Raw genomic sequence first — 26506 nt, 5'->3', positions numbered from 1 at the left:
TGCTAAGCGATGGAAGGGTTACCCGTCAAAAAAAATGATGAAAGGGTTATGCTGAATAAGTTTGTGGTAAGATAGTACATGCAACTAAATTGCTTGAACAGATTGTTAAAAGACAGGGATCAGACTGTGCTTTAGCCAAAGGAAAAAATCATCCTGGTGCAAAAGGTAAAAGAGCGAGCTAAAGCTGCCGCCTCCTAAGGCTAATCAGCTGATCTAGGAAAGCAAAGTTTTAAACGAACGCAAACTTATTACATATTACATGGGGGATATCTGCACCCCAGCCCAGCTCATATTTCAGCCAAAATAACCAGCATCAAACAGTTTTTTAGACCATCAGCATCCAACCGTGAATCAGCCTTCAAAGCCCTCAGTTTTTGGGTCCTCCATTGCAGTTCTTGCTAGAACTTAAAAAAAGATTAGCACTTATAAAAGGATTTACTTCCTTTTATTCCCAGTGAAGTTTATATGCTTTCTGTTCCGTTATCTTATGACAGTGGAACCCGATCCTTTTCTGGAACCGTATGGAAAAAAAAAGTGCCAGCAAGAACTTCTCATAAAGGAAGTTGCCAATGAATAACAGCCAAAGTAACTATGTATACGAAAGAAAAATAAAATATGAAAAGCATGACATCATTTTTTAACGCGGGAGAACAGTTTTACCTTGTAGGAAGAGAATAGCAGGATCGCAGCAAAAAATAAGTTCACCGCTTCAAAACTCTACAGAACATGAGGAACTTATAAGCATTATTACAATCGGATAAAAATAATAATGGAAACATGGGAGACAACCAACCTGAATGGTAGCTACTCCTAGGATGATCAACACTGCACGAAAGATCACTGCTCCGGCAATACCATAAGAAAGCACCCGATTCTTGTTTCCAATGTCAAAGAAAGAGTGAGCAGAAAATCACAAAGTATATTAGGACTTTGCCTATCACATTAGCTATTAACTGTACCTGGTACTCCAGTGGCACTTTAAAATACTTGAAAACCAGAATGAAAACAAAGAGATTGTCCACCGACAAACTCTGTTCCAACAAATAGCTGTTACATAACAGAACGATCACATTGTTATACCTCAAATATAGAAGAAATTAAGGAGAGCTTTTCTAAGAAATCATGTAAAGATATGCAAGGGAACTAAGCAAAGTAGCAAACTAACTTGCACAACCCAAAGAGTGAGCTTACACAGTACACTGATTGTTACTTTTACTAACCCTCATCCTATTTGTTAGTAGAACATTTTCCTACGCGGTTATGTCTGAAACACTAGCCATGCATTCATTAAAGCATCTAGTGAAGCTAGTATGCAATGATGCATTCGATTCTCGAACGGGCTCCTATATGGTCTTGAAAATTCTAATGCAGAAAGGAACCACACCTCCAACAGTTGGGTAAAACAGCCTCAATGTTAAAGATTAGTCGAGATGCATAGCACACACCCTGCAAAATATTCCGATGCCTTCTCAACCCCATCCTTCAAGGCGATGCTAACGCCGAATAACACTGCAGCGATGACCTACAACAAGAGAAATTTTCGAGCTCACCCCTCAGCACAAACAGTGAAAAATTGTTATACCACCAAAACTAATTTCGACACATCCACATGTAAAGACTCACCACCAGTGCAACTCTTCTGACGGCCGAGTCTTTCGGGGTCACGCTGGCTTCCAGCGCAGGCTTCACGCTTCCATCGTCGACCGTTGCACGTGGAGTGGTGCTCTTCCTCTCCATCTCTGCAACATATGTCCACAAGAGGAAGCTCATAATTAAGCTCGCAACAAATATGAGCAGTGCTTCAGTGGATAGCTCTGGGAGTGGTCACTGTACAATCAAATTTGACCTGGGATTCATGTTCAGAAATCATAATAAACTCTCTATAAGCTAACAAAAATATCCTTAGGTTCTATGAGTTCTCAAGCAATTATAATTAAGCTCATGGTCATGGAGTTTCAAAGATTCCAACCAAGCCAAGCGCAGTGCCCGGAGGACGCTTGGAGCTAGCAGAGCGGGGGTGGGCGGCTTACCGGAGCCGACGGATAGACCGTCCTCCCGGTCGGCCTCCGTGGCGCGCCTCCCCGGCTTCTTCCTCCCCTTCTTCCCGCCGTCGCCGGGGCTCCGACGCGACGCGGCGACCACCGTGAGGAGCCGCCCCGGCGCCGGACGAAGCTGAACCGCGTGCAGCCACGGGGAGGAGAGGCGTGGAGGAACGAGCCGCGCGGGGGCGGCGGCGGCGACCATGGCGGCCATCGCCAGCGACGAGGTCGGGGAGAGGCCGTGGGGCGGGCAGCGGCAGTCGAGCGTACGGTCTCGCGCCTCAGCCACAGCGGGTGGGAGAGCGAGCCGAGGAAACGGCAGCACACGTGTGACTGTGTGAGTCGCTGCCCGACGGGCCACCGGCCCACTAAAAGCCCAACCAAGATCCACGGCCCGAAGCCCAACGCGAACCCGAAAGTGAGCCCGGTCTCGGCCCGGTTAGGCTCTGCTACTAATTCCTCGACACGTGTCGCTGCTTCTCCATCCTCCTCCTCATTCGGTTAGTGTGCTCGAGGGTTCCTCTTCCTCCACTGCGCCGCCGCGAGCCTCCCGACCCCTCGGTCGCGATTCTGCGAAATCCGGCCGGATTCCTCCACGATCCGAGGTAATTCGTTGCGGATTATTGCCGCTGGAGCCGCCGATTTTGTCGATCTCGGTCGATTTCTCGCTGTAATCGTGCTTGCTTCGTGAGTTTCCTGATGTGAATTCCGGGGTTGGTCAGACCAGATGGGAGAAGGAGATCCCGATGGTGGCTGCGTCGTCGGAGCGACAGCGACCTCGACCTCGGCGGCGTCGGCGGCCGCCCCTGTGAGGGACATCAGGCGGTACAAGTGCGAGTTCTGCGACGTCGTGCGCTCGAAGAAGCGGCTGATCCGAGACCACGTCCTCGAACACCATAAGGTGGGGTGGCTTCTCCCCGGTCCAGGACGTGTGTTATCTGTTCTGTTTTCTTATTAATAAAGCACCCGTGCTACTGATTTCTGCGGGAGCTGTGAATTGTGGGTGAGCTCAAGTGTTGCCGCTGTGTGCTGTAGGACGAAGTGGATGGTCTGGATGAGTACAACCTAGGTGGTGGTGGCGGCAGTGCGCCGCCGGGCAAGGAGATCGGCCATGGTTGCAAGGAGTGCGGAGCGAGGTTTAAGAAGCCGGCGCATCTGAAGCAGCATATGCAGAGCCATTCGCTTGAGGTATCCGAATAGTCCCTTTTGTGTTCAGGGGATTTCCGTATTGTTGGCGCAAGTGATGCATTCTGTTTGGCTGTTCAGTCGATGCTCTAGAGCAAAATAAGCGCCGACGTCTGCTTAGAAGTGGTGTTTGAAACCCATTTCTTAATAGTGATGAAATCTGTGGATGATTGAGAGTGTCTGATTGATTGTTTTTAAGTGTGCTTGTTGTATGGTATTCCGATTTGCTGAACTGTGCTGACTTTTTGCAGGCTATTTAATTGTGTGAAGCATTGGATCCCAAAGAACTCCAAAATGCGAGAGGGCCCTGAATGGACTAGTACCAGGATGGGGAGACCCTCCTGGGAAGCTCCTTCAGGAAGCCTCTTTCACGCCCTTCTTCAGGTTATTCCTTCTTTTGTCAAATTACTTGCTGTTAATTCTTGAGCGTTACATGTGATGCACCCTTATTATTTCAAAGCTACTGCATGCTCGTGTCTTAGCATCCACCACTTTGTCAACAAATCGTGCCTTCTTGTCAGTCATATGCTTGTATGTCATAGTTGGTGCTGCGTCATTTGAGTTATTATACTCGGTATCTAAGTACAATAGCCACTTAATGGCCTTCCATCTATGATCCAATAGTTAAGCAAGTAGTTGTAGAATGTGCACATGATAAGATAATACTATATGTTTCATTGAGCATATTTTTATGTGAATGATGGTTATTGTGTTCCCTGAGGTCTAAAACAAATTATCCCTGAAATAATAAAAATTATGTTCTTTGGCACAAGTCACTTATCCGTTTAGTTCTGCAGTAATATACCTTGCAGGAAAAATAACAATTCCCATTTGACAGTGAATTATGTTGAGATTTATTTACTACTCCCACCGTCCCAAAATAAGTGACTCAACTTTGTACTAGCTTTGGTACAAAGTTAGTACAAGCTAGTACAAAGTTGAGTCACTTATTTTGAGTACTATTTGGATCATTTGTTTTATTAGTGTGTGGGTGTACCATTCTTTATTTCTCTGAATTGTGCTGATTTTGGCAGACTACATGTTCAGATATGGATGTGTGAAGCATTGGATCCCAAGAACTCCAAAATGCCAGAAGGCCTTGAATGGACCAGTATCAGGAAGGGGAGACCCTCCTGAGAAGCTCCATCAAGAATGCCTCATTCACGCGCTTCCTCAGGTTTGCTTGTTCATTTGGAACTGCTTTTACCCTAGCCGTTGCTTCTTGTTCCAAGCTCTGTTTATTGGATGTGATGTGTATTTATGTGCTACTTAGCGTTCTCAAACTACTAATGTGTATGTATGTACAATGTAGTATGTATGCCAAAACTACTATTTGTGTACTACTTGGCATTCTCAACATACTAAAATGTGCAGTCTTAGCATGCAGAGTGAATTACATGTAGTTTTGTTTAGTCACGTTTGGATAACTGATGCTGTTGTACTATTCACGGTGTTACTACCACTTGATGGTCTTGCACCCAAATAGTTCTTTTTTAGATAGTATGTCCAAATCGTTTAAGCATGTGCACAATAATTATGCTAATGCTGTTGAGCATGTTTATAAATGTATGCATAAACTTATACAAGTGAACTTTTTTTTGGATATGAGAGTACTATTCTGATTTTATCCTTTTCAAAACTGTTGCAGAGACCCTTTGCCTGCCATGTAGATGGTTGCCCTTTCAGCTATAGCAGGAAGGACCATTTGAACCGCCATCTACTTACTCATCAAGGAAAACTATTCATGTGCCCTATGGAAGGATGCAACCGTAAGTTCAGTATCAAGGGTAATATCCAGAGACATGTTGAGGAATTTCACGAGGATGGCCCTCAGCGTGGAGGCAAGAAAGAGTTCATCTGCCCAGAGGCTAACTGTGGGAAGGCGTTCAAATATGCTTCCAAGCTACAGAAACACGAGGAATCACATGGTGAGAAACTGTCATTCTATAAAATTTTCATAGTTATTTTCCTTACTGTAATAAGATATGCTTAGCAATGCCAGTCTTGGAAGTTGATGATTCAAATGTTATGGTGCAGTCAACTTGGATTACACTGAAGTTATCTGCTGCGAACCAGGCTGCATGAAGACTTTTACTAATGTGGAATGCCTCAAGGCCCATAACCAATCGTCTCATCAGTATGTTCAGTGTGATATCTGTGACACTAAACAGCTTAAGAAGAACTTCAAGCGGCATCAGCGAATGCATGAAGGTTCGTTTGTCACTGAGAGGATTAAATGCAACTTCAAGGATTGCAAGCGCTCATTTTCAAAGGTGTGATTTGCAAGCTCACATGTGGCCTTCTTATGGATTTTTTTCTCTGCAATAAATTTCAAAACTGCTCTGTTTTCATTCTCAATAACTTTGAACTTCAGAAATCCAATTTGCACAAGCATATTAAGGCAGTTCATGAGCAGAGTAGACCTTTCACATGTGGATTCTCTGGGTGCGGCCAGAAGTTTTCGTACAAGCATGTAAGGGACAATCATGAGAAATCTAGTGTTCACGTGCTTTTTGAGGTAAATAAAAGGCAACCACCACCACCATATCACATAGTTTACCTCCACATGATGCTCTGTTCTAGGAACTTATAATCCGCACGATGTTCACATCTTGACAGGGCGATTTTGTGGAGGCTGATGAGCAACTCCGACCTCATCCAGGCGGCCGCAAGAGGAAGCCCATTTCAGTCGATACTTTTATGCGGAAGAGGGTAGCTGCTCCTGATGCTCCCCCTGCTTACAGTGATGGAACTGAGTATCTGAGATGGCTTTTGTCAGGTTGATTTGTCCTGAACTGGAGGAAAGATGCTATGTTTTTTCGGATGATCGAGCATTCTTCTGTACTTTGGAAGTGTCCGCATTATTATTGTCAATGTTATGTATGTAGGAGTGTGTATGTATGTATGTATGTATAGCTAAAGGAAATAGATTGACAATAACAGTATGTATTGTGTGTCAAATAGGGTAGCAATTGGCAAGCAAGTCCTTTTTTCTTGTTCAACTGTATGAAATATGAATAAATGAAGATGTGGCTTCCGCTTAAGTAATGATGAACACCTATCATGTTTTAGATGTTACTAACATTTTTGCTTAAAATTGTATTTTCTTTTGAGATAATGGTTGTATCTTTTCTTTTTCTGAAAAATATGGCAGTGAATATGTTTATGGGAAATGATTAGCTTCAACTGACTGATTTTTCATCGCCCATCCGCCTCCTCATGCTTGCGGCGTGTGTCCCCCTTTCGTCCACACACACACACAAAAAAAAATCTCCCCTCCATACAGTGGTGCTGCATCGGTTACACGGGACATGCCTGGCAAGACGGTGGACGTCTGCCTCACGCATGGGACATGCCTGAGTTGACGCCCATGTCACATAGGGAAGCTTGGTGGCCAGATCCATGACATGCCTACTTCAAGGTTCCTGGGTCGTAGGCTAGGCCCTGGATGCTACATGCGTGTGTTGCTCACCAACAAGATTTGGATGAAATTCACTACACGATACTACAAGTGCTTCAGGCGGAATTCTTACAACAAAGGTCTTGTTGCAGGAATACAAAAAAGAGGTGATATGTTGTAATTTTTGCAATAAGAGTCTTGTTGCAGGGTTATAGAGAAGATTCTTTTTTTTTTTTGCAACATTGGGCTTGTTGCAGGAATTAGAGATGAGGCCGGAGATGTCGCAATTTTTGCAATAAGGATCTTGTTGCGGGAATCTAGAGAAGAAGCCAAAGATGTTGCTACAATTTTTACAACAATGGTCTTGTTGCAAAATACAAAGAAACCGGAGGTGCTTTCACAAAAAAGATTATGTTGCAACGAAATTTTGCAACAAACATCTTGTTGCACAAATAAAGAGGAACGATGGCTCGTGGCATACAATCAGATGGCTCACTACTCGGCCGATCTTTTAAAAAGATCAGTCGGCGGACGCGTAGCACGACATATGGGAAATAATTGGCTTCAACCGACCGATTTTTCATCGCCCATACGCCTCTCATGCTTGCGACCCATGTCCTGGTGAGTCCAGCTCGTTCTTATCTAGAGAAGAGGCCGGAGATGTTGTTGCGACAATGGTCTTGTTGCAGAAATACAGAGAAGAAACCGGAGATGCTTTCACAACAAAGATTATGTTGCAACGGAATTTCGCAACAAGCATCTTGTTGCACAAATAAAGAGGAACGATGGCTCGTGGCATACAATCGGATGACTCACAACCCTAAAAAGATCAGTCGGCGGACGTGTAGCATGGCCCTGTGTTTATACATATACAATAATGATACAAACATGTCATGTGTATCTTGAAAAGTAGGAAGAATTAAAGTTCCGTGCCTCAAGATGTTGAAAAATGCAGCGATTGGCGGGGGTCGAGGGAGGATCATTCATGCCTTGGGCATACTATGATCCACATCTAGCAACAACTCGACGGAAGAACATGAAGAAAGATCCTGCCAACCGCCCCACATACACCTCGTCAAATGTGATGCTCCTTGGTTACGAAACCCCACAATCCACTCACTGATCTCGAGGTTGGCACCAAGAACGCATCGCCCGAGCGCTGATGAGAGTGCATATATTATAACACTATTGGGTGTTGGGGAACGCAGTAATTTCAAAAAATTCCTACGATCACGCATGATCTATCTAGGTGATGCATAGCAACGAGAGGGGAGAGTGTTGTCTACGTACCCTCGTAGACCAAAAGCAGAAGCGTTATGACAACACGGTTAATGTCGAGGGAGAGTTTTGTCAGCACGAAAGTACGACACCTCCGCGATTTGCACACGTTCAACTCGGTGACGTCCCACGAACTCTAGGTCCAGCTGAGGTCGAGGAAGAGTTTCGTCAGCACGACATCGTGGTGGTGATGATGATGAAGTTACCGGCGCAGGGCTTCGCCTAAGCACTACGATGATATGATCGAGGTGGAAATCTGTGGAGGGGGGCACCGCACACGGCTAAAAGATCAACTTGATCAACTTGTGTGTCTATGGGGTGCCCCCTCCCCCGTATATAAAGGAGTGGAGGAGGGGAGGGCCGGCCCTCTCTATGGCGCGCCCAAGGGGGGGAGTCCTACTCCCAGTAGGAGTAGGTTTCCCCCCTTCCCTAGTTGGAGTGGGAGAAGAAGGAAGAGGGAGAGGGAGAGAAGGAATGGGAGGCCGACCCCCTCCCAATTCGGACTGGGCTTGAGGGGAGGGCACCTAGGCTGCCTCCTCCTCTCTTCCACCATGGCCCATTAAGGCCCATTGACTCCCCGGGGGGTTCCGGTAACCTTCCGGTACTCTGGAAAAATGCCCGAACCACTCGGAACCTTTTCGGTGTCCAAACATAGCCTTCTAATATATCAATCTTTATGTCTCGACCATTTCGAGACTCCTTGTCATGTCCGTGATCACATCCGGGACTCCGAACAACCTTCGGTACATCAAGACACATAAACTCATAATACCGATCGTCATTGAACGTTAAGCGTGCGGACCCTACGGGTTCGAGAACTATGTAGACATGACCGAGACTCACTTCTGGTCAATAACCAATAGCGAAACCTGGATGCTCATATTGGTTCCTAGATATTCTATGAAAATCTTTATCGGTCAAACCGCATAAGAACATACGTTGTTCCCTTTGTCATCGGTATGTTACTTGCCCGAGATTCGATCGTCAGTATCTCAATACCTAGTTCAATCTCGTTACCGGCAAGTCTCTTTAATCGTTCCGTAATACTTCATCCCGCAACTAACTCATTAGTTAAAATTCTTGCAAGGCTTATAGTGATGAGTACTACCGAGAGGGCCCAGAGATACCTCTCCGAAACACAGAGTGACAAATCCTAGTCTCGATCTATGCCAACCCAACAAACACCTTCGGAGACACCTGTAGAGCACCTTTATAATCACCCATTTACGTTGTGACATTTGGTAGCACACAAAGTGTTCCTCCGGTATTCGGGAGTTGCATAATCTCATAGTCTGAGGAACTTGTATAAGTCATGAAGAAAGCAGTAGCAAAGAAACTGTTACGATCATAATGCTAAGCTAACAGATGGGTCATGTCCATCACATCATTCTCCTAATGATGTGATCACGTTCATCAAATGACAACAGATGTCTATGGTTAGGAAACATAACCATCTTTGATTAACGAGCTAGTCAAGTAGAGGCATACTAGGGACTATATGTTTTGTCTATGTATTCACACATCACTACAAAAAAAATACACTTCCATGATGACACATGTTTGTCACAGTAGGTCGCGTTTTTTGTCATGCATGTACATCCATGACGATTTTATGACAATCAAGATAGTCATACCTGTGCTATTGTAGAAGTGTTCCCTGACATTACAAAAATTATCATCACGGAAGTGTCCACTTCCATGACGATAAATCGTGCGTCACAAAAGTGCTTTCATCAAGGGTGACCGACACATGACATCCACCATAATGGGACGCCGTTAAGCTATCAGGTCTAGTTTTGGATCTGATAACCCGTTAACAGCCAGGACCAATGGGGATTTTCCACGTGTAAAATTCTCATTGGCCAGAGGAAACACGTGTTGCCTCACCGTTGGGACAAATGTCAGCCACTCATTGGAAAGGAGGCGCCTATGATATGTCGACACGTGGCACGACCCAATAGAGGTCCATTCCGGTGAAAAGGTCAGCCCATTTGACTTGGTCAAAAGGTAACGGGCCGGCCCACGGATAGCCTGTTAACGACTTGTTCGTATATAGCCCATTTACGACCCGCTAACTCCCGGCCCGTTACGGCCTATTGGAATTAAGCTCAGTACCTTCATCTGGGCCACCCAATATGATTCCAGCCCGTTGTAACTCTCGGCCCATTAAAGGCCCTAGATGAAACTGGCCCATAATGAACAATGTATCACTTTATACCCATTAACGACCCATTATTCCGTCGGCTGTTTCCAGCCCGTGTTAACTTTCGGCCTTCTAAGGGCCCATTTATTCTTGGGATCATTTCTAGAATTCGGTTAGTTATAGTCCATTACTGGCCTGTTCCGTTTGTGGGCCAAATTCAGCCCATGGTTACATTCGGCCCGTTAACCCATTGGGCTGTTTTCATAGCGTTATCAAATGCGGTCTATTAACCCCCGTTATGGTCCACGAATAGTACGACCCAATGTTTTGCGAAATGATTATACGCCCCGTAGAAGGCCCATGGATCCTACGGCCCGTAGAAGACCAATGGATCCTACGGCCAGTAGAAGGCCCATGGATCATACGGCCCGTAGAAAGTCCATGGATCCTACGGCCCGTAGAAGGCCCATGGATCCTTCAGCCCGTAGAAGGACCACAGATCCTATGGCCCGCAGGAGGCCCATGGTTACAACAGTCCGTGTGTTTCCATGATTATTGTGGCCTAGTTACCAAAAATAGGTTATTGTGGCCACTAGAAAAACGCGGAAAAAGAACTGCAGTGACTACAAGCAAACAACTAAACAAGACAATAAGGAAATAAATAAGCAAGCAACTAACACTAGCCTATTACAACTATTACACATATTACATACACCGGGCATCAAAGTTCGCCACCAGTGCAAATTTAAATACATTATAACCGTGCACCTTAGGAGCTCTCTCAGGCCATTAGCACTCACAGCCGTCAGATCCTCAATTTTAGATGTTTTCGGCCGTCCGATAAAAATCTCAGGCGAAACTTCCCGCGACTGAACTAGGCAGCCGCTCCAGCAGCAAAATTGGAGCCACCTGGTTGATTGGGCCCTCGCCCGCACTAAGGTCTTCTTGGGCCGAAAGCGAAGAGTCGAGGACCCCTCGAGAAAAATGCAGCGAAGCAAGGAAAACCGCCTCCTCCCCTCCCCTCCCCTCCCCTCCCCCACCTCGCGTCTCTCTCCCAGTCTCGCACGATGCGTCCCATCGTGCATCGCAAAATTCCAGTAGCAGGAAGGAAGAAGGAGAGTATGCGATTCGGCGGCGCATCTGGTTATCCTGTCGTCCCCCCTTACTTACGCTCTCGCGGAGACGACGAGGTGAGGCGCATGCGACCTGGGCGGGCGCTCTCCTCGACGAGACCTCCTCCCCGATCTCTCCTCTCTACCAACCGGTGAACATGTGGTGCACTGCCGCCGTCGTGGCGATTAGGCCGGAGAGCCACGTCTTACCTCCCTACGCGGCCCCGATTCCTTGTGCCGCCATAGACGACTAGCACCTCCGGGTCTTCATGCCACACACAAGCTGGGGGTCCCCCTCAAAGCCCCCCTTGGATGGTTGGATCCCATCGTCTGGACTCTGCTCCACCACCACATCACTGTTGGATTAGAGGCTTAAGGTCAGATTGGATTTTATGGATTACTTTGAAAACTAATGTACAGTCGTGTATACTTTCGTCCTAGAGGTCTATCGAGTGCCTCAAGCTGCACATTGATGCTGGATATCTTGTCATGTTATTTAGAAATATTGTCACACATCAAAGAGATTTGAGAGTTAGTCAATACATCAAAGAGATTTTGTATTCTCTTGTACACCATATAGCAAATTCCGTAATGTGTACTGGTTGTAAGAAGGCTTGAATTTCTTAATTTGTCCTGGCTGCAGAATGGCTTCTTGATGATGCTCTAACTGAAAGTTATGCCCTTTCAAGATGAAAAGGATACTGGAAGACTGACGCATTTTCATCTATAGGAATAATTCCATACAAGGTGAAATCATCACCCCTACTTCCTTTATTTAGAAGAGGTCATCTCCGTTGCTGCTACCTAAGATGTATTGTACCTCTATCGTCAATGAACCACATACTCATTCTCATTCATAGCATTCATTCATGTAAATGCAGATGAAAGGCAAAGTCAAGGACCCTTCCATGAGTGCCATAGATCGGGCGAGCTTCATTTTGTTAAATAATTATGACGGTCACTATTGTGTAACAATGACACTGATCAGGCGTCATCCATTCTGACTTTGAGGTAGGGAAGCAAAAAAAATGATGCCAATAGGTGCAAGATCATGGTGAGAAGAACATTTCCTCAATGAAGCCAAAGGTGGATAGAGGACGAGGAGCATGAGAATGCAGCGCACCTTTTACATAAGGAGCAGGTAATATTCTAAGCATATGGTCAATCATGATCGAGACCAAGATACTACTTTTTAGTATCTTGACTTTTACCTTCGATTTGTGACTGGATTTGAGAGGCTTCGGCAGTTGCCGCCGGTGTGATACAAGAATAAAGTTTGTAGTTGATGAGCAAGGAAATGGGGGCGACACTGTGTCTCTGCTTTGCTCAGGTGCCGGTGTATCTACTTCAGTATGTATCTAATTACATTTGTCGTGGATTTATTAGTGTACTTGTACAACTTGGTTCATGAGTATTTTGTTCTCTATGTTGTTGACATGGCATGTTTGTTCGTAGGTTTTAATGCTTTATGCAGATTAGAGCCTAAATAATATGGTTGGAAGTGCTTATTATGTTAGCACTTTGATATGTTACTCCTGGATTTCTCCATAGATGCTAGGACAGAAGCTAATCCCTGGAGTATATATGTAACTGTACATATCCTCCTTTGTGGTAGCATCGTTTTTTTCGCACATGAGGAATCTGGCAACCTGTTCTGTTCTCAAAGCTGACCCCAGTTATAAGAAATAACATTGTCCTTCTCTGACAGAAGCAGTGGACTTTGTAAGTGTTTTCTATGCAAATATTCACATAGAAGGATGCCTATAGCTTAAACTTTAAATGAGTTTCGATCTGTCTATATGGATCTAGCTTAAACTTATGGCGTTATTAGTATCACATATGTTCTTTAGGTCACCCATGGATCAGAAATATAATAACTGTAAAATGCCATTGGTTATATTCTGTCTTATCAAAGCTTAAACTCCTTCTTCATCATTATGTAAAGATGCTTTGATGGTCTGCAATGATGAAATTTGTTCTATTTTTTCTTCTGTTGTTCCACAGAGAAGATATATGATGTTGCTTCTTCAAGTTTGAACTTGCCTTCTATCTGGCAATATTTGTCTCTACTGGCGAATGGTTGTGCCATAACCTCCCTATTTTCATAAATGGTTAATTAATTAGTTTCATTTCCACGTGTCTCATAGAACATTTGATCAAAATTACTGCATATGCTTACAATCTTCATAACTATTTATTTGGAAGCCCACGTTTTTGTACCTTTGATTATAAGTATCCAAACAGAATGCTTAGACAGCTCTCAAACTCTGATCTATCTAGAAATCAATTTATTTGCACATCAAAGTGGCGCCCTCAAATATTTTTTTGACATATGTGAGTGATTACTTTAGTTCATATTATCTGCAAGTTGCAGCTATTGATGTATGATATTTCTTGATAGGCTTTGTTGATCTAGACTGTTGATGGGCCTCTTTTTATTTGAAATTCTACATTGGAACTTGATAGAAATGGATGTATATTTGGTGCATTGAGACGGTTTGGGAGCCTACATTTTTGTACCTTTGATTATAAGGAACTTGATAGAAATGGATGTATATAAAACTTTTTACACAACACGACACACATCATGTGTTCCGTTTTACCTTGAAATAAGTTTGTGCAAGTTTAACATATATGTTTCATGTCTCCAAATGTCAATTGTCAAATAGATGGGTGCAGCAACGCGCGCCTTCAGTGATCTAGTATAGGGAACAAAGCAGCATATTACATACATTAGCCGTCAAAAATGGCCACCAGTGCAAATAAACGAGGCAACAAAACAAGTCCATAACTGAACCAACTTCAGAAGAGCTCAAGAAACATTATCCTGGGTATCCACCATGCTGGCAATAAGCTTAGCAAGCTTATAGCTTTGTCCTATTTGGCGCTAAAATCCTCCAACGCTTGCTGTTGCACCAGAAAGTATGCATCTTAATGCTCCAGGGACTTCCGCAGTCCTTCCGCTTCTTGTCGCAGCACAGCTAATCGATGTCTTTCAGTTTGTAGTTGAGACTCAAGAAACCAAACTGATTCAGACAGTTAGTTTGAATAGCTTGTGCAAGCGGTAGTGGCCAGTAACTCGAACACTAAACCAAGACAGGACTTTGGGATTGTCTCACTGTCTTCAAGATAGTCTTCCGTAGCTGTTTTATCAGCTTTGTTGGAGACCAACAAGGATGTTTCACTATCCCGAACCTTATCTACATTACTTCCTTTACCATTGCTTAATAAGGCACTCTTCCCCAATATTCTGTCAGCATTCTAAAAGAAGAAACAAGCAGACACATAACAGGTTTAGCATGTACTAGTATATGAAACTCATTTCGGTGAACCAGTTCATTAGTAAGGTGGACACGATTAAACTACCAAGTCTTCTATTGCCAAGTACTAGTACATACTAAAAGCATCAAACAAACATATATCTATGTCCTATGGTCACTGCATTGTCTTGCCAAATCAAAATAGAGAAACGGTTCAAATCATACCAGTTCAAGACAAAGCAGCTGTGAAAGAATACAAAGCGTGGGAAACTACATGGCATAACAAGATTTCATATGGGTACCACGGGTCTACATGTACAACAACACTATTGGCTCTGTTGTGATGCTAGTAATGTGGATGATATGAGAAGTCAACTATATACACAATTGAAATTGAAATCAACTTAGCTATTGATAAGAGCAAACCTGTTAAACAAACATGCGTGAACATATCTGCCATTGGAGTTTTGATTGGATCCTTCAATTTAAAAATAATTTTGTATGAGTAAATACAGTGATACAAGAGCAAAGCAGTATGCACGATAGCAATGGAATCTTAAATTAGAACAGTTGTTCTTCAGGTTTAGGCACTTGTTCTACATGAATAGAGTACAATAAGACGCAAGAATATAGTACTTAAAATAGAAAATGAGCTCATAGACCTTACCACATTCTTGGTTCGAGACTAGTACAGAACAAGGCATTCCCAGTCATCGTCCAGTAAATGTGTCTCAGGAGAACATAAGGGAATTTGGTGAGTTTCTTTGCCGGTGAAGTAAGTTTTCTTCAGGTAATTCCAATACTCCCACTAAGCATTCTTGAAGATAGCAGAGGTATTAGCACAGGTTACCTCATCTTGAGTTTCCAAATCGGTCCTTCTCTATAGGGAAAAATGGGAAAATTTGTTGTATTATAACCATCATGGAGGTAGGATGTATGGGACAAAGCAAAGTAATTGCCATGAATAACATTACTTACACATAACTCCTAGATAAACACCTACAACTGGCATTTTCCTTCATCTTCAGTATAATATTTCTAAGATGGGAAGATACGCACATAGGATTTAACAACATCAAATGCGATAGATGCTAAACTACGACTGGCTGGTTGTGTTTCCTCCACAGGAATAGGCATACTAACTGGTGGAGTTGGGGTTCGCCGTGGTAGTACTGGCCCTTTGGGCACTGGAGCTGCCTTACTAACTGCTCTTATTTGGGAGTTCTGTGGTGGAGATGGTGCTGTGTCAACAGGAACTAGGTTACTATCTGCTGGGGTTGGGGTTAGATTGGGTGAAGCTGGTTCTCTGTCCATCACAGTAGGGGTACAATCTGCGAGAGTCTGGGTTATGTGTGGTAGGGCTGGTTCTCGTGCATGTACAATCGGGGTGCTATCTCCACCAGGAGGTAGCACTGTTTTATTTGAAGACCGTGTTTTTACTCCACTAGATACTGGCATCACCCGCTCCAATTCAAATGGCTGATAAACAGGAAACATAGTTGAATGTACAGACATTGTATGAGAGACAGATGCAATAGATAGTGTGGAAAAAAGAGGGCATGAAATAGTTGACATGTATATTGTTTAACTAAAACGGATAGCATGACATAATTTCACATATATGATGTCTATCTAAACTGGATAGCATAGCATAACATAATTCAAAGATATGATGAATAACTAAACAGGATCGCATGACATAATTCACCTACATGTTATTTAAGTAATGAGGATCGCATGATTTAATTCACATATGTGATTTATATGCTAAACAGAGGGCATTCGATATGATGTATGAACTAAGAACATGGTGTTGAATATTGTGTATATGATGTCTAAACTATGCAATGCAAGACACCATATGCATGATATGAGCAGTATAACCGTGCCAAGTTAGAGCATACACCTCGGTGGGGGAATAGGACTGGTCATGTGTCTCGAAATCCATCTCCGAGGAGCTATCAGGACCCAACAAGAGATCTGCTTCGACATGTAGCACTGTCTGCTCTGAAGGCCTTGTTTTCACTCCAGATTTTTTCATTTTCCACCCAAATGGCTGATTCACAGGAAGAGTAGTTTTATGTACGAACATTGTCGACAAATGGAAATTTAATGAAGAAAAGGATGGGCAAGATATCATTAAAATATATGATGCCTGGTTAAACATGATGGCATTGCACATTTCAAATATATTATGGCTGGTTAAAAGACACGAGACTGCATAATTCCCATATATGATATAGAAACTAAACAGGTGGCATTACAAAACATGTCTAAACTAAGTAGAGGACATATATGATGTCAAAAGTAGGCACTGCAAGGCAACATATGCATGATATGACTAACATCATCATGCCAAGGTAGAGCAAACACCTTGGGGGGTAAATAGGAGTGGTCAGCTGCGTTTGAATCCGCCTCAGAACAGATATCTTCCTCTGGATTACAATCTGGAGAGGGGGAGGGTTTGCCATTGAACCCACCATGGAGCGATGTCTGCATGACATTGCATTGCCATGCAAAACTCTTCTCTTTTTCTCTACATGTTCAGCATGACTGTGTACAATATCTGACATGCATACGAAAAAAATATGGTGAGATTATGTAAGGAGAGCATGCAAAAATTTAGAGTGGTGGTACAACCAGTGGATGGATCCAAAAATAATGATAGAATGCTAATGATTGCTTTAATTTAATAAAAAGACAGATGATAATTGCTTTACTATTTGTTTCCCACCCAAGATGAACAACATAGGCATACCCTAGGTGAACCAGATATTAGACAGAGATACTATTCATTGCTGCCTCGATATGTGCCCCACAACTAATTTAGAACTCAAGTTTGAACATTAATTTGGACCTGACTTGGAGTCTAAGAGGTGAATAGGACGATAAAGTAGCAGGTAATTTTAAGCAATGCATAACATAAGCAGAAACAAGAGAGTGTGACCTCTCTTGTGGACCCGTGTACTCCTAAGGTTCATCTGCTGAGTCGATGATGGTGATTCCGTTGCGGTGGGTGCCGGCGGCAGGGAAGGAAATCTGAGGCGGCGAAAGACGGCCAGGAGTCGTGATGTCTGGTTTTGTGGATGCTTCTGTCGATGGAGCAACTCAGGTGAGGTGGACGACGTCGCGCCAGGAGCAGGACAAACCACACAAATTTCCCTTCGACACCTACCTGTAACTGAAGTAATTTTGTAAGGGCTCATTTGGCTTGGATGATTCTAAAAACGCAGGGATAGGAAAAACATCAGAATAGGATAGGAATGCACATGGTAAATAGAGCATTTGTAAACACAGGATTTCTATCAGCTTGGATGTTTGGTTCACAGGAATAGGAAGAGCAGAGGAATGCAAAGAATCATGGCCAAAATAAAGTGAAACCATATGAAAGCATGTACAATTAGAATGTTATTCTGCCACTAATGCACTTGGTCTTGTTTTCATTCATAGGATTTTGAAAAGTAGGTCCAGGTGGATGTTTTGCTCCATTCCTTTCAACAAAATGCATGAATAATTGAATAGTAGAGTGCCATAAGAAAATTCCCTACGGCTATGTTTTTCCGTTGAACCAAAATAGCCCCAATGGATCGACATGAATGTAGAGTAATAAGTGATGCAACAACTATACAACCTCTTTGCCATAGCCGTGTCGACCTCAACATCATTGGGTTGGTCGCTGAAGAAGTTGAGGCAGAGGTGGCCGTCGGAGGTGTGGAGAAAGATCTGAGGAATCTGTAGATGGTGTCCAGGGCACTGCTCTGTTGTGATAGATCGTACTGTCGTTGGAGCAGCTCCGGTGAGCCGTAAGACGTCAAGGCTGAAGCAACACAAGACATACATCGTTAATCTCAAGTGGGATTCTAATAGCATCTCCAATAGATGCTGTAAAATAGATGTAAAATTTACATCACCAAAAACCACCTGACTACAACAGATGAGGTAAAAACTCTTGACTCTGAACTTAACTGTCAAAACTGAAATTTACTGTGGAAACTGAATGTTACTATCGAAACTGAACGCAATGGTAGCAGAGAGGCACTTGACATGTAGTTTAGGGAGGGCCTGCAGTTCATCTTCAACCTGCACCCTCCTGAGCCGCCAGCCACTACCGGGCAAACCGCCAGCCCCAGCATCGCTTTGCCGCCCCGAAACAACTCCCCACCGCCGGTTTGCCACCACCTCGCCGCCCCGGCCAGCCCTCTAGCCCCCGCCCCCACCCTGAACCCTAAGATAGATAGTGGGGTACCTCTCCAGCAAACCCCCTCCCCGCTGCGGGTGGTTCTTCCTTAACTCCGACGAGCCCCCCACCCCCTGAAAATCAACTAACCCAAAAGTCAATTCAGTCGACTGAAGTGTAGCTAAATTGGAGCAGAGCAGCAGCAGGAGTGAGGGGGAGAGCAGCAGCAGCAGTGCGAGAGAGCGAGCAAGAGCCAGAGCAGCAGCAGCAGCGCGAGTGAGCGAGAGCTGAAGCAGCAGCAGCGCGAGCGAGTGAGCGAGAGCCAGAGCAGCAGCAGCAAATCCTGCTGGTATGGACGCCGCCGCCGAAGGGGCCTCGCACTGGGGGAGAGCCGCCGTGGAGATGTCGCCCGCGGCGCCGGCTTCAAGGTAGCCGTTCCATGGGGGTGCGGTATGGAGCACCGTCGGTGCCGGGAGGTCGAGTTAAGGAGAAGGTGCGATGTGATGAGTGTACAACCTCTTTGGTGGTGCCGAGTAGGCCTCGGCTTCGTCCGATGAGTCGGTGAGGATGTTGCGGTTCCGGTGGAGCAGGTTAAGGCGACGCTATGGGGATGGAGCAACCACGATAGACGAGGCGATCGTCGGAGCAGCTCCTTGGAGGTGAAGGACGGGGCGGCTGAATCGGCAGGACAACGAGATGGACGACGGATCCTCATCCGGGGAGGTGGATGAGGGACGTCGAGCTGTTACGGTGGACGACATCGTCGGGGAAGAGGCTCCGGCTGGGCAGCGATGAGGTGGCGGACGAAGGAGGGTGGGGTTTCATGGCTATAGCGGAGAGGTTATGGCGGCCTGGGATGTCGAATGGCGAAAAGGAGGCGATGGGAGGGGGTGAACCATGACTTAGGGACGCGCTTGTCCAAAATGTAGGGTGTGTTACAAAAGTACCCCCACCGATTTGAACTAGCGGCCCTTTCAGCTCAGGGTTAGAAGAGGGATTTCGTGTGTCGGGATTTGGCAGCTGGAGGGAGTTTTTGCGCGCGTTGTAATTTCGGGATAGCAAGGCACGGCTTGTGAAGGCACCAGTTTTGGGAGCACGATATTTGAATTTTCGGGATATAATAAGGCACCGGTTGAATTTAGGGACAAGCCTAACGTGTAATATTGTACTTGTACGTACCAAATCAATTCGCACTTCCCTCAACAAAAAAAACGAAGAAATAAAGCTATTCACACCACACAAAGAGAGAGTCTTGCCCCGTTTTACTATACAAATGCTATTCAAAGCTACTCCCTCCTTCCATCTATATAGGGCCTAATGCATTTTTCGATGCTAACTTTGACCAAATATTAGAGCAATAATATATGACATGCAACTACACAAAGCACACCGTTAAATTCGTGTGTGAAAGGAGCTTTCAATGATATAATTTTCACATTGTGCATGTCATGTACTATTAATCTTGTCAATAGTCAAAGGCGGTCTTAAAAAACGCATTACGCCCTATATAGATGGAAGGAGGGAGTATGAATCCATGTTATGTGCAATTAAATTTTTCCGCTGACTGTATAATCCATGTAACCAACTCATACCAACATTTTAGTGCATTCCAAATGTCTATACTACCGCTGTAATTCGAACTGAATTTGAATTTGTTTCTCTATTTCAATAAGAATCTACAATCATGATTGTTGCCAACTTCAACCATCATTCGTGTATTACCTTGATAACACACCACATGATTACTATAGATATAGATATGAACTATGTGTACTATATGAACTCGAATTCTATTTTTTGAATACACTTGATGTTGATTCCAAACAATAGTACATTTGATGTACTAACTATATATTCATAATCTAAACCATGTTCCATACGTACACCGTGTTTATCACACAAAGTATAGTGCCCCGCCCCCTACATTATGAAAAGTATTTAGCTCGGAGCTACAAAAGCCACACATTAGCCCAAATTATAATCAATGTTCTATATATTATATGTAGTACTAGCAAGATGCCCATGCGTTCCATGAAACATCAACATGATCAAGGGGAGGCCTTATTTGCAAATATGGAGAGGGGTGTGGGTATCTTTTTTCAAAATTGCCATAGTTTCCTTCCTATCCGTCAGATATAAATCGGACGACCTATATTGCAGGATGGCAGGCACACCATCATCAACAACTCTGTTTTTTATAAGAGTAGAGATAAAATATATTATATATAGTATAACATGTTCATAATTAACCACACCATGTGTATCACCGTTAAATATATTCACACATGCATCGGTTTAAAACACTATGATAAATTCTTCAAATATCCGAATTCGCTTTTTATAATGAATTATGATCTCTATTCGTCTTTTACAGCCACACAATCCTCTTATCTTTGTAGCTAGCACTAACTTTCTCTCGTGCATGAACACGCCCGCATCCCTCTCACCCTCCCTTAGCATTCTCTAGCTCCATCACACAAAATCGTCTTTTCACAGGTCGTTCACCCATGGTGTGTGTAGGCCCCCCAGCTCCTTCTTTACGGCACACATCGATTGATATGCCTGCCAGGTGTGCCTAGCACAAACACAAGCTTCCCCTCTTCTCTTATCACTATCCATGCCTCACTCCCACCACTCTTTTCATCGATCTCGTACTCGCACACTCCTTCCCCCTCGATATAGTATGCCTCTCGCACCACCTCCTAGATGCATCCCTCTCTCCCTATCCTTCTCCCCGTGCCTTATTTGCTCCTAACACATACATGCATGTATACCGATCGATTCCCAACATATACCTAGGTTGACTTTAACTATTTCCTCCCTACCCATCGATCGATGTATCTCACAAGTTATGTCTCTCCTTTCTCTAACAAAGGACGATTGATCTTCCTATGTAGTTACGTCTACTTTCCACAGCCATATCGTCCCCCCTCATTTTAGCGATCGGAGCTCAAACGGTCAAATCTCTATGCTTATGTATCATTCCTGGATCGGTAATGCTGACACACACATTACTTGAGGGATTTATAACAGAGTGCAATCACACACTTATTACATCGAATGTCTCAAAAGAGAACTTATTACGATAATATGGCTTAAGGCCATCTAAATAAGACAACAGTGGAAGGCTTGGAAGATAAAGTGAGTCCATCAACTCCAACGTCATAGCTGAGTTCACGACAATGACCTAGCGCACCTTTGTAGGATCGAAATTATGTCTAGAGGGGGGGGATTAGACAACTTGACCAAATAAAAACTTAACCTTTTCCCAATTTTAGTTCTTGGCAGATTTTAACAACTTAGCACAAGTCAAGCAATCTTAACACAATTCAAGAAAGCATGCAAAGAGTATATGAGTAGCGGAAAGAAAAGCATGCAACTTGCAAGAATGTAAAGGGAAGGGTTTGGAGAGTGCAAACGCAATAGGAGACACAGATATTTTTGTGGTGGTTCCGATAGGTGGTGCTATCGTACATCCACGTTGATGGAGACTTCAACCCATGAAGGGTAAAAGCTGCGCGAGTCCACAGAGGGCTCCACCCATGAAGGTCCACGAAGAAGCAACCTTGTCTATCCCACCATGGTCATCGCCCACGAAGGACTTGCCTCACTAGGGTAGATCTTCACGAAGTAGGCGATCTCCTTGCCCTTACAAACTCCTTGGTTCACTCCACAATCTTGTTGGAGGCTCCCAAGTGACACCTAACAAATCTAGGAGACACCACTCTCCAAAAGGTAATAGATGGTGTGTTGATGATGAACTCCTTGCTCTTGTGCTTCAAATGATAGTCTCCCCAACACTCAACTCACTCTCATAGGATTGGATTTGGTGGAAAGATGATTTGAGTGGAAAGCAACTTGGGGAAGGCTAGTGATCAAGATTCATATGGTTGGATTGGAATATCTTGGTCTCAACACATGAGTAGGTGGCTCTCTCTCAGAAAATGAGTAGTGGAAGTGTAGGCACGATCTGATGGCTTCCCTCATGAATGAGGAGAGGGTGGAGGGGGACCGAATCAGAAAACTCGGTCGGACCAATTCAGTGCATATGTGACCATTAGGCAATTTCGGTGGGACTGACATGTCATCTCGATGGGACCGATATCATTAGGGTTAGGGAATAACTTAATCTCGGTTGGACCGATTACTCAAACTTGGTTGGACCGACTTTGGTAATAAGCTAACAGAGAGTTGGTCAGGCAAACTCAGTGGGACCGATTCGCTCGTCTCGGTGGGACCGAAGCGTTACGAAAAGGAAACAGAGAGTTTGCATTGCAGACTCGATGGGACCGATCGCTCATCTAGGTTAGACCGAAACGTTACAAAGGGAAACAGAGAGTTTGCAACCCCATCTCGGTGAGACGAGATCCCTATCGGTGAAACCGAAAATACTAGGGTTTCTGGCAGTGGCTATGTTAAATGAACTCGGTGGCGCTGGATGGATCAAACCGGTGGGGCCGAGTTTGACTTTCGGTTTGGGACATATGTGGATATGAGAAAGTGGTTGAGGGCTTTTGGAGCATATCACTAAGCATTTTGAGCAAGCAAGCCATTAAGCAACACCTCATGCCCTTTTAATAGTATTGGCTTTCCTATAGACTCAATGTGATCTTGGATCACTAAAGTAGAAAATGTAGAGTCTTGGACTTTGAAGCTTGAGCCAATCTTTTGTCCTTAGCATTTTGAGGGGTCCACATTCCTTATCCATGCCATGCCAATCATTGAACTTTCTTGAAATATTTATCTTGTAATGGCATTAGTTCAATGAGCTATATGTTGTTAATCATTACCAAAACCACCCAGGGATAGTTGCACTTTCAATCTCCCCCTTTTTGGTAATTGATGACAACATATAGATCAAAGCTTCGACAAATGATAATAAGATTGAAATACATTGTCGCTTTGAGAAGTATGTGACAAACAAGAGCTCCCCCTAAATTTGTGCATTATTTAAATTTGCTTTGGACTGCAAATGCACAGTGTGTTAGGATCATGGGTCACTCTTCCATGTCACATACCTCTTGGTGGAGCGCTCAAAATGATAATAATTGAACACATGCAGTCATCACCAAGAAAAGTGAATGATCATAAATGGATATGAAGGATAATATCATTCAAGCACACATTAAAGTAGCATATGATCAAACACATGATCATCCAACTATCTCACAAAAGACAAAATGTATCAAGCAAACACGCAATAAAGTTCAAGCAAGTAAAATGCAAAGAGAGAAAAAACAACACTCTCTCTCTCGAAGACTATGATCTATACATATTTCTCCCCCTTTGGCAACAAGTACCAAAAAGTTAAAAATATGGATAGTGCTATGCGTCTCTCAGGCTTGGTCTTCATGAGGTGGTGTAGAGATGACTCCAAGGATGAAAGCGTCTGTAGATGTGGTTGGAGCTGGTGGAGTTCCTGCTGGAGCTGGTGGCACTGAAGTTGTGGCTGCTGGTGCAGATGTAGTAGCTCTTGTGTCTGGGACAGGCACTGCAGCAGACCTCTGACTCCTGGGCACTCTAGTGAAAGCATCTGTAGTAGACTTTCCCTTCTTCTCCTCCACTTCCTCCTGAAGTTGCTCAACTACTGACTGAATCTCAGTTACCTTGACATCAAGATCATAGAATTTCTGCTCAATGATCCTCTCCAAACTCTCCCGATTTTGAGTCAGGGTGTCCAGGCCCTTCTCAACCCTCAAGGTGGAGGCGATCAGATATCCAAGCTGATCTTGCTTGCTCTTCAAGAACACTTGAGATGCCTCTTCAGCCGTTGGCATCTTTGCAGCTTTCTCTGCCCTTGCCTTCTCTCTCTTCTCATGTGCTTGCACTGATGATGGATCTTCTTCATTCATGACAACAATGTTGTCCTAAAAGTCTGGCTTGAGGGGTAAATGCTCCTTGTCCAACAAATATGTGCCTGTGCCCATCTTGGAGTTGATGAGCACCTGAATTTGTGGAGCATACCCACAAGATCTCTTCTGATCTACAGCTGTCCTCTTGATTGTTTCCACAATCAGACTCATCAGTTTGAACTTTTGAGGGACATCAAATATATGCAACAAGTTGATGGAGTGTCCTTTGATCATTCTGTGATCTCCTGATTTTGGCAACAAAGTTTGCCTCAGAATGGTATTGATTGTTGGTAGTCCTGACAGAAGTGCTTCACTGAGCCAAACTTGTGAGTCTCCAGGTCTGCATCAGGAATATCCTTGTACATGCTAGCCATTGAGTTGTGATCCTTCTTCTTATTGGCATAGACATCCAAGTCATCTTCATGAGCTTCTGGGCATTGATCAATCTAGCCCACTCATCAACTATAGATTGGTACCTTGTACCCTCTGACATCCACACAATTCTGCCATCTGGATAGAAATGAGCAGTTGAATATAATTGCATGACCAGCTCATCATTCCACTTAGTGAGCTTTTGGCCAACAAACTTGTCAACCTCACATGCCTTGAAGCTGTCATAAACACATGGGAAGTGTTCTCCATTCTCTCTTATGTAGGTCCAGTCCACCCATCTCATGTCACACACTATGGGCTTCTTGTCAAGCAGGATTGTCTCATAGAAATCTTGTTGTTCCTTTGTGTGGAACCTGTAGTCCACAACAGTTCTCCTCCTGACAGCATATGGGTCAGCCTTTCTCCACTATCTTAGTCCTGTATCCTTCCTGATCCTCATATACTCTGCAACAGGATGTGCATCATTATGATCTAGGATCTTGGTGTTTAGCTTCCTCAACACTTGGGCTTCAGCTTCCTCTTCTTCAGCTTCAAGCACTGGGGCCTTGTTCTTCTCCTCAGCAGGTATGTTCCTGGTACTCCTCTTGGGTATAGTCTTGGGAACTGGGGCAGCAGCTTTGGGAGCATTTTTGGGCTTAGTAGTAGCCCCTGACTTAATAGCATCTCCCATGAGCTTTTGTGCGTTAGGTGCTGGAGCAACATCCTCTTCCTCTTCGTCATCTTCATCAGATGAGTGCCTTTCAAATTCTGCCATGGGATCCACCTTCTTGCACCATCTTCCTCTCTTTCTCTCCTTCTTATTCTTTTCCTCACCAGCAGCCTCTCCTCTAGTTGACTTGGAAGTTTCATGAGTGGAGGCTATGGCCTTTGACATAGGAGCTCTCTTGGCAGGTGCTTTCTTGTTCATGCCTGGCCTAGTTGATGCAGCAGTGCCAAATTCTTTCTTCACCACCTTCTTCTTGGAAGTGGCCTCATCCTCAGCTGCAACATAGTCTTCATCCTTTGAATCAGAAGTTCTCTTCTTCCTTGTTCTAGTAGCTGCCTTGGGAAAGTTACTAGGTGTGCTCCTGCTGCCCTCATCATAGCTACTGGAGGGACTAGTGCCCTCACTCAACTGTCCTTGTTGTTCAAACCTATTTTGGCTATCACTCTGGTCAGACATCTTGCAGGCAACACTACAAAAAAAAGACACATCCGTGACATTTTGGGCCGAACGAATTATTTTCCTGTCATACATATGACACTTCTATGACGATAATTGTGACAAAACCCTGTATCATCATAGATGTGGTGGGCTCCTACTTCTATGACAAAAAATCATGACAGAAAATGGGCTTTTCGTCCTGGGCGGGCCGGAGACGCAGCTGCATGACATTCTTTGGGTCGTCCATGACAGAAAAAACTGTGGTAGAAGCGAGGGCGAGGAAAATTTCGGGGAGTTCCCGGTTACGGTGGGAGGTTGGGGGCCGAGCGATGCACGTTTCTCTCGTACACGTACGCGCGTGTGTGCGATGCGTTGGCTCTAACTGAACCCGAGCGAGGCGTTGGGTTCTAACTGAACTCGAGCGATTGCACTACAGGCTACACATTACTGAATCCAAGCGATCGATCCCTTCGCTACTGCTGCTAACTGAAGCCGATCGATGCTGCCTCTCTGGATGAACAGT

The 26506-nt window shown here is 44.3% G+C and overlaps 1 protein-coding gene and 1 pseudogene across 6 annotated transcripts; one reads left to right on the top strand and one right to left on the bottom strand.

The window, feature by feature from the left end:
- LOC119350158 overlaps window positions 1-2540 on the bottom strand; it is a 7045-nt pseudogene extending 4505 nt beyond the window's left edge.
- On the top strand, window positions 2456-6295 carry LOC119319650 (transcription factor IIIA-like). Of its 6 annotated transcripts, none has more exons than XM_037594103.1 (7): window positions 2456-2644; window positions 2767-2940; window positions 3075-3227; window positions 4873-5152; window positions 5262-5497; window positions 5599-5742; window positions 5844-6295. In XM_037594103.1, exons 2-7 carry the CDS (start codon window positions 2767-2769, stop codon window positions 6006-6008), a joined length of 1152 nt encoding a protein of 383 aa, XP_037450000.1. In that variant the 5' UTR covers window positions 2456-2644; the 3' UTR covers window positions 6009-6295. The 6 variants fall into 6 exon arrangements, with proteins under 6 accessions (XP_037450000.1, XP_037449995.1, XP_037450011.1 ...); XM_037594098.1 differs by having other exon boundaries at window positions 2457-2644; window positions 2762-2940; XM_037594114.1 differs by lacking the exons at window positions 2456-2644; window positions 2767-2940 and adding exons at window positions 3476-3608; window positions 4272-4401 and having other exon boundaries at window positions 3089-3227.
- The last annotated feature ends 20211 nt before the right edge of the window (window positions 6296-26506 follow it).

This window comes from Triticum dicoccoides, chromosome 1B (assembly GCF_002162155.2).
Source record: "Triticum dicoccoides isolate Atlit2015 ecotype Zavitan chromosome 1B, WEW_v2.0, whole genome shotgun sequence".
NCBI lineage: Eukaryota > Viridiplantae > Streptophyta > Magnoliopsida > Poales > Poaceae > Triticum > Triticum dicoccoides.
This window is presented reverse-complemented; position numbering and strand designations above follow the sequence as displayed.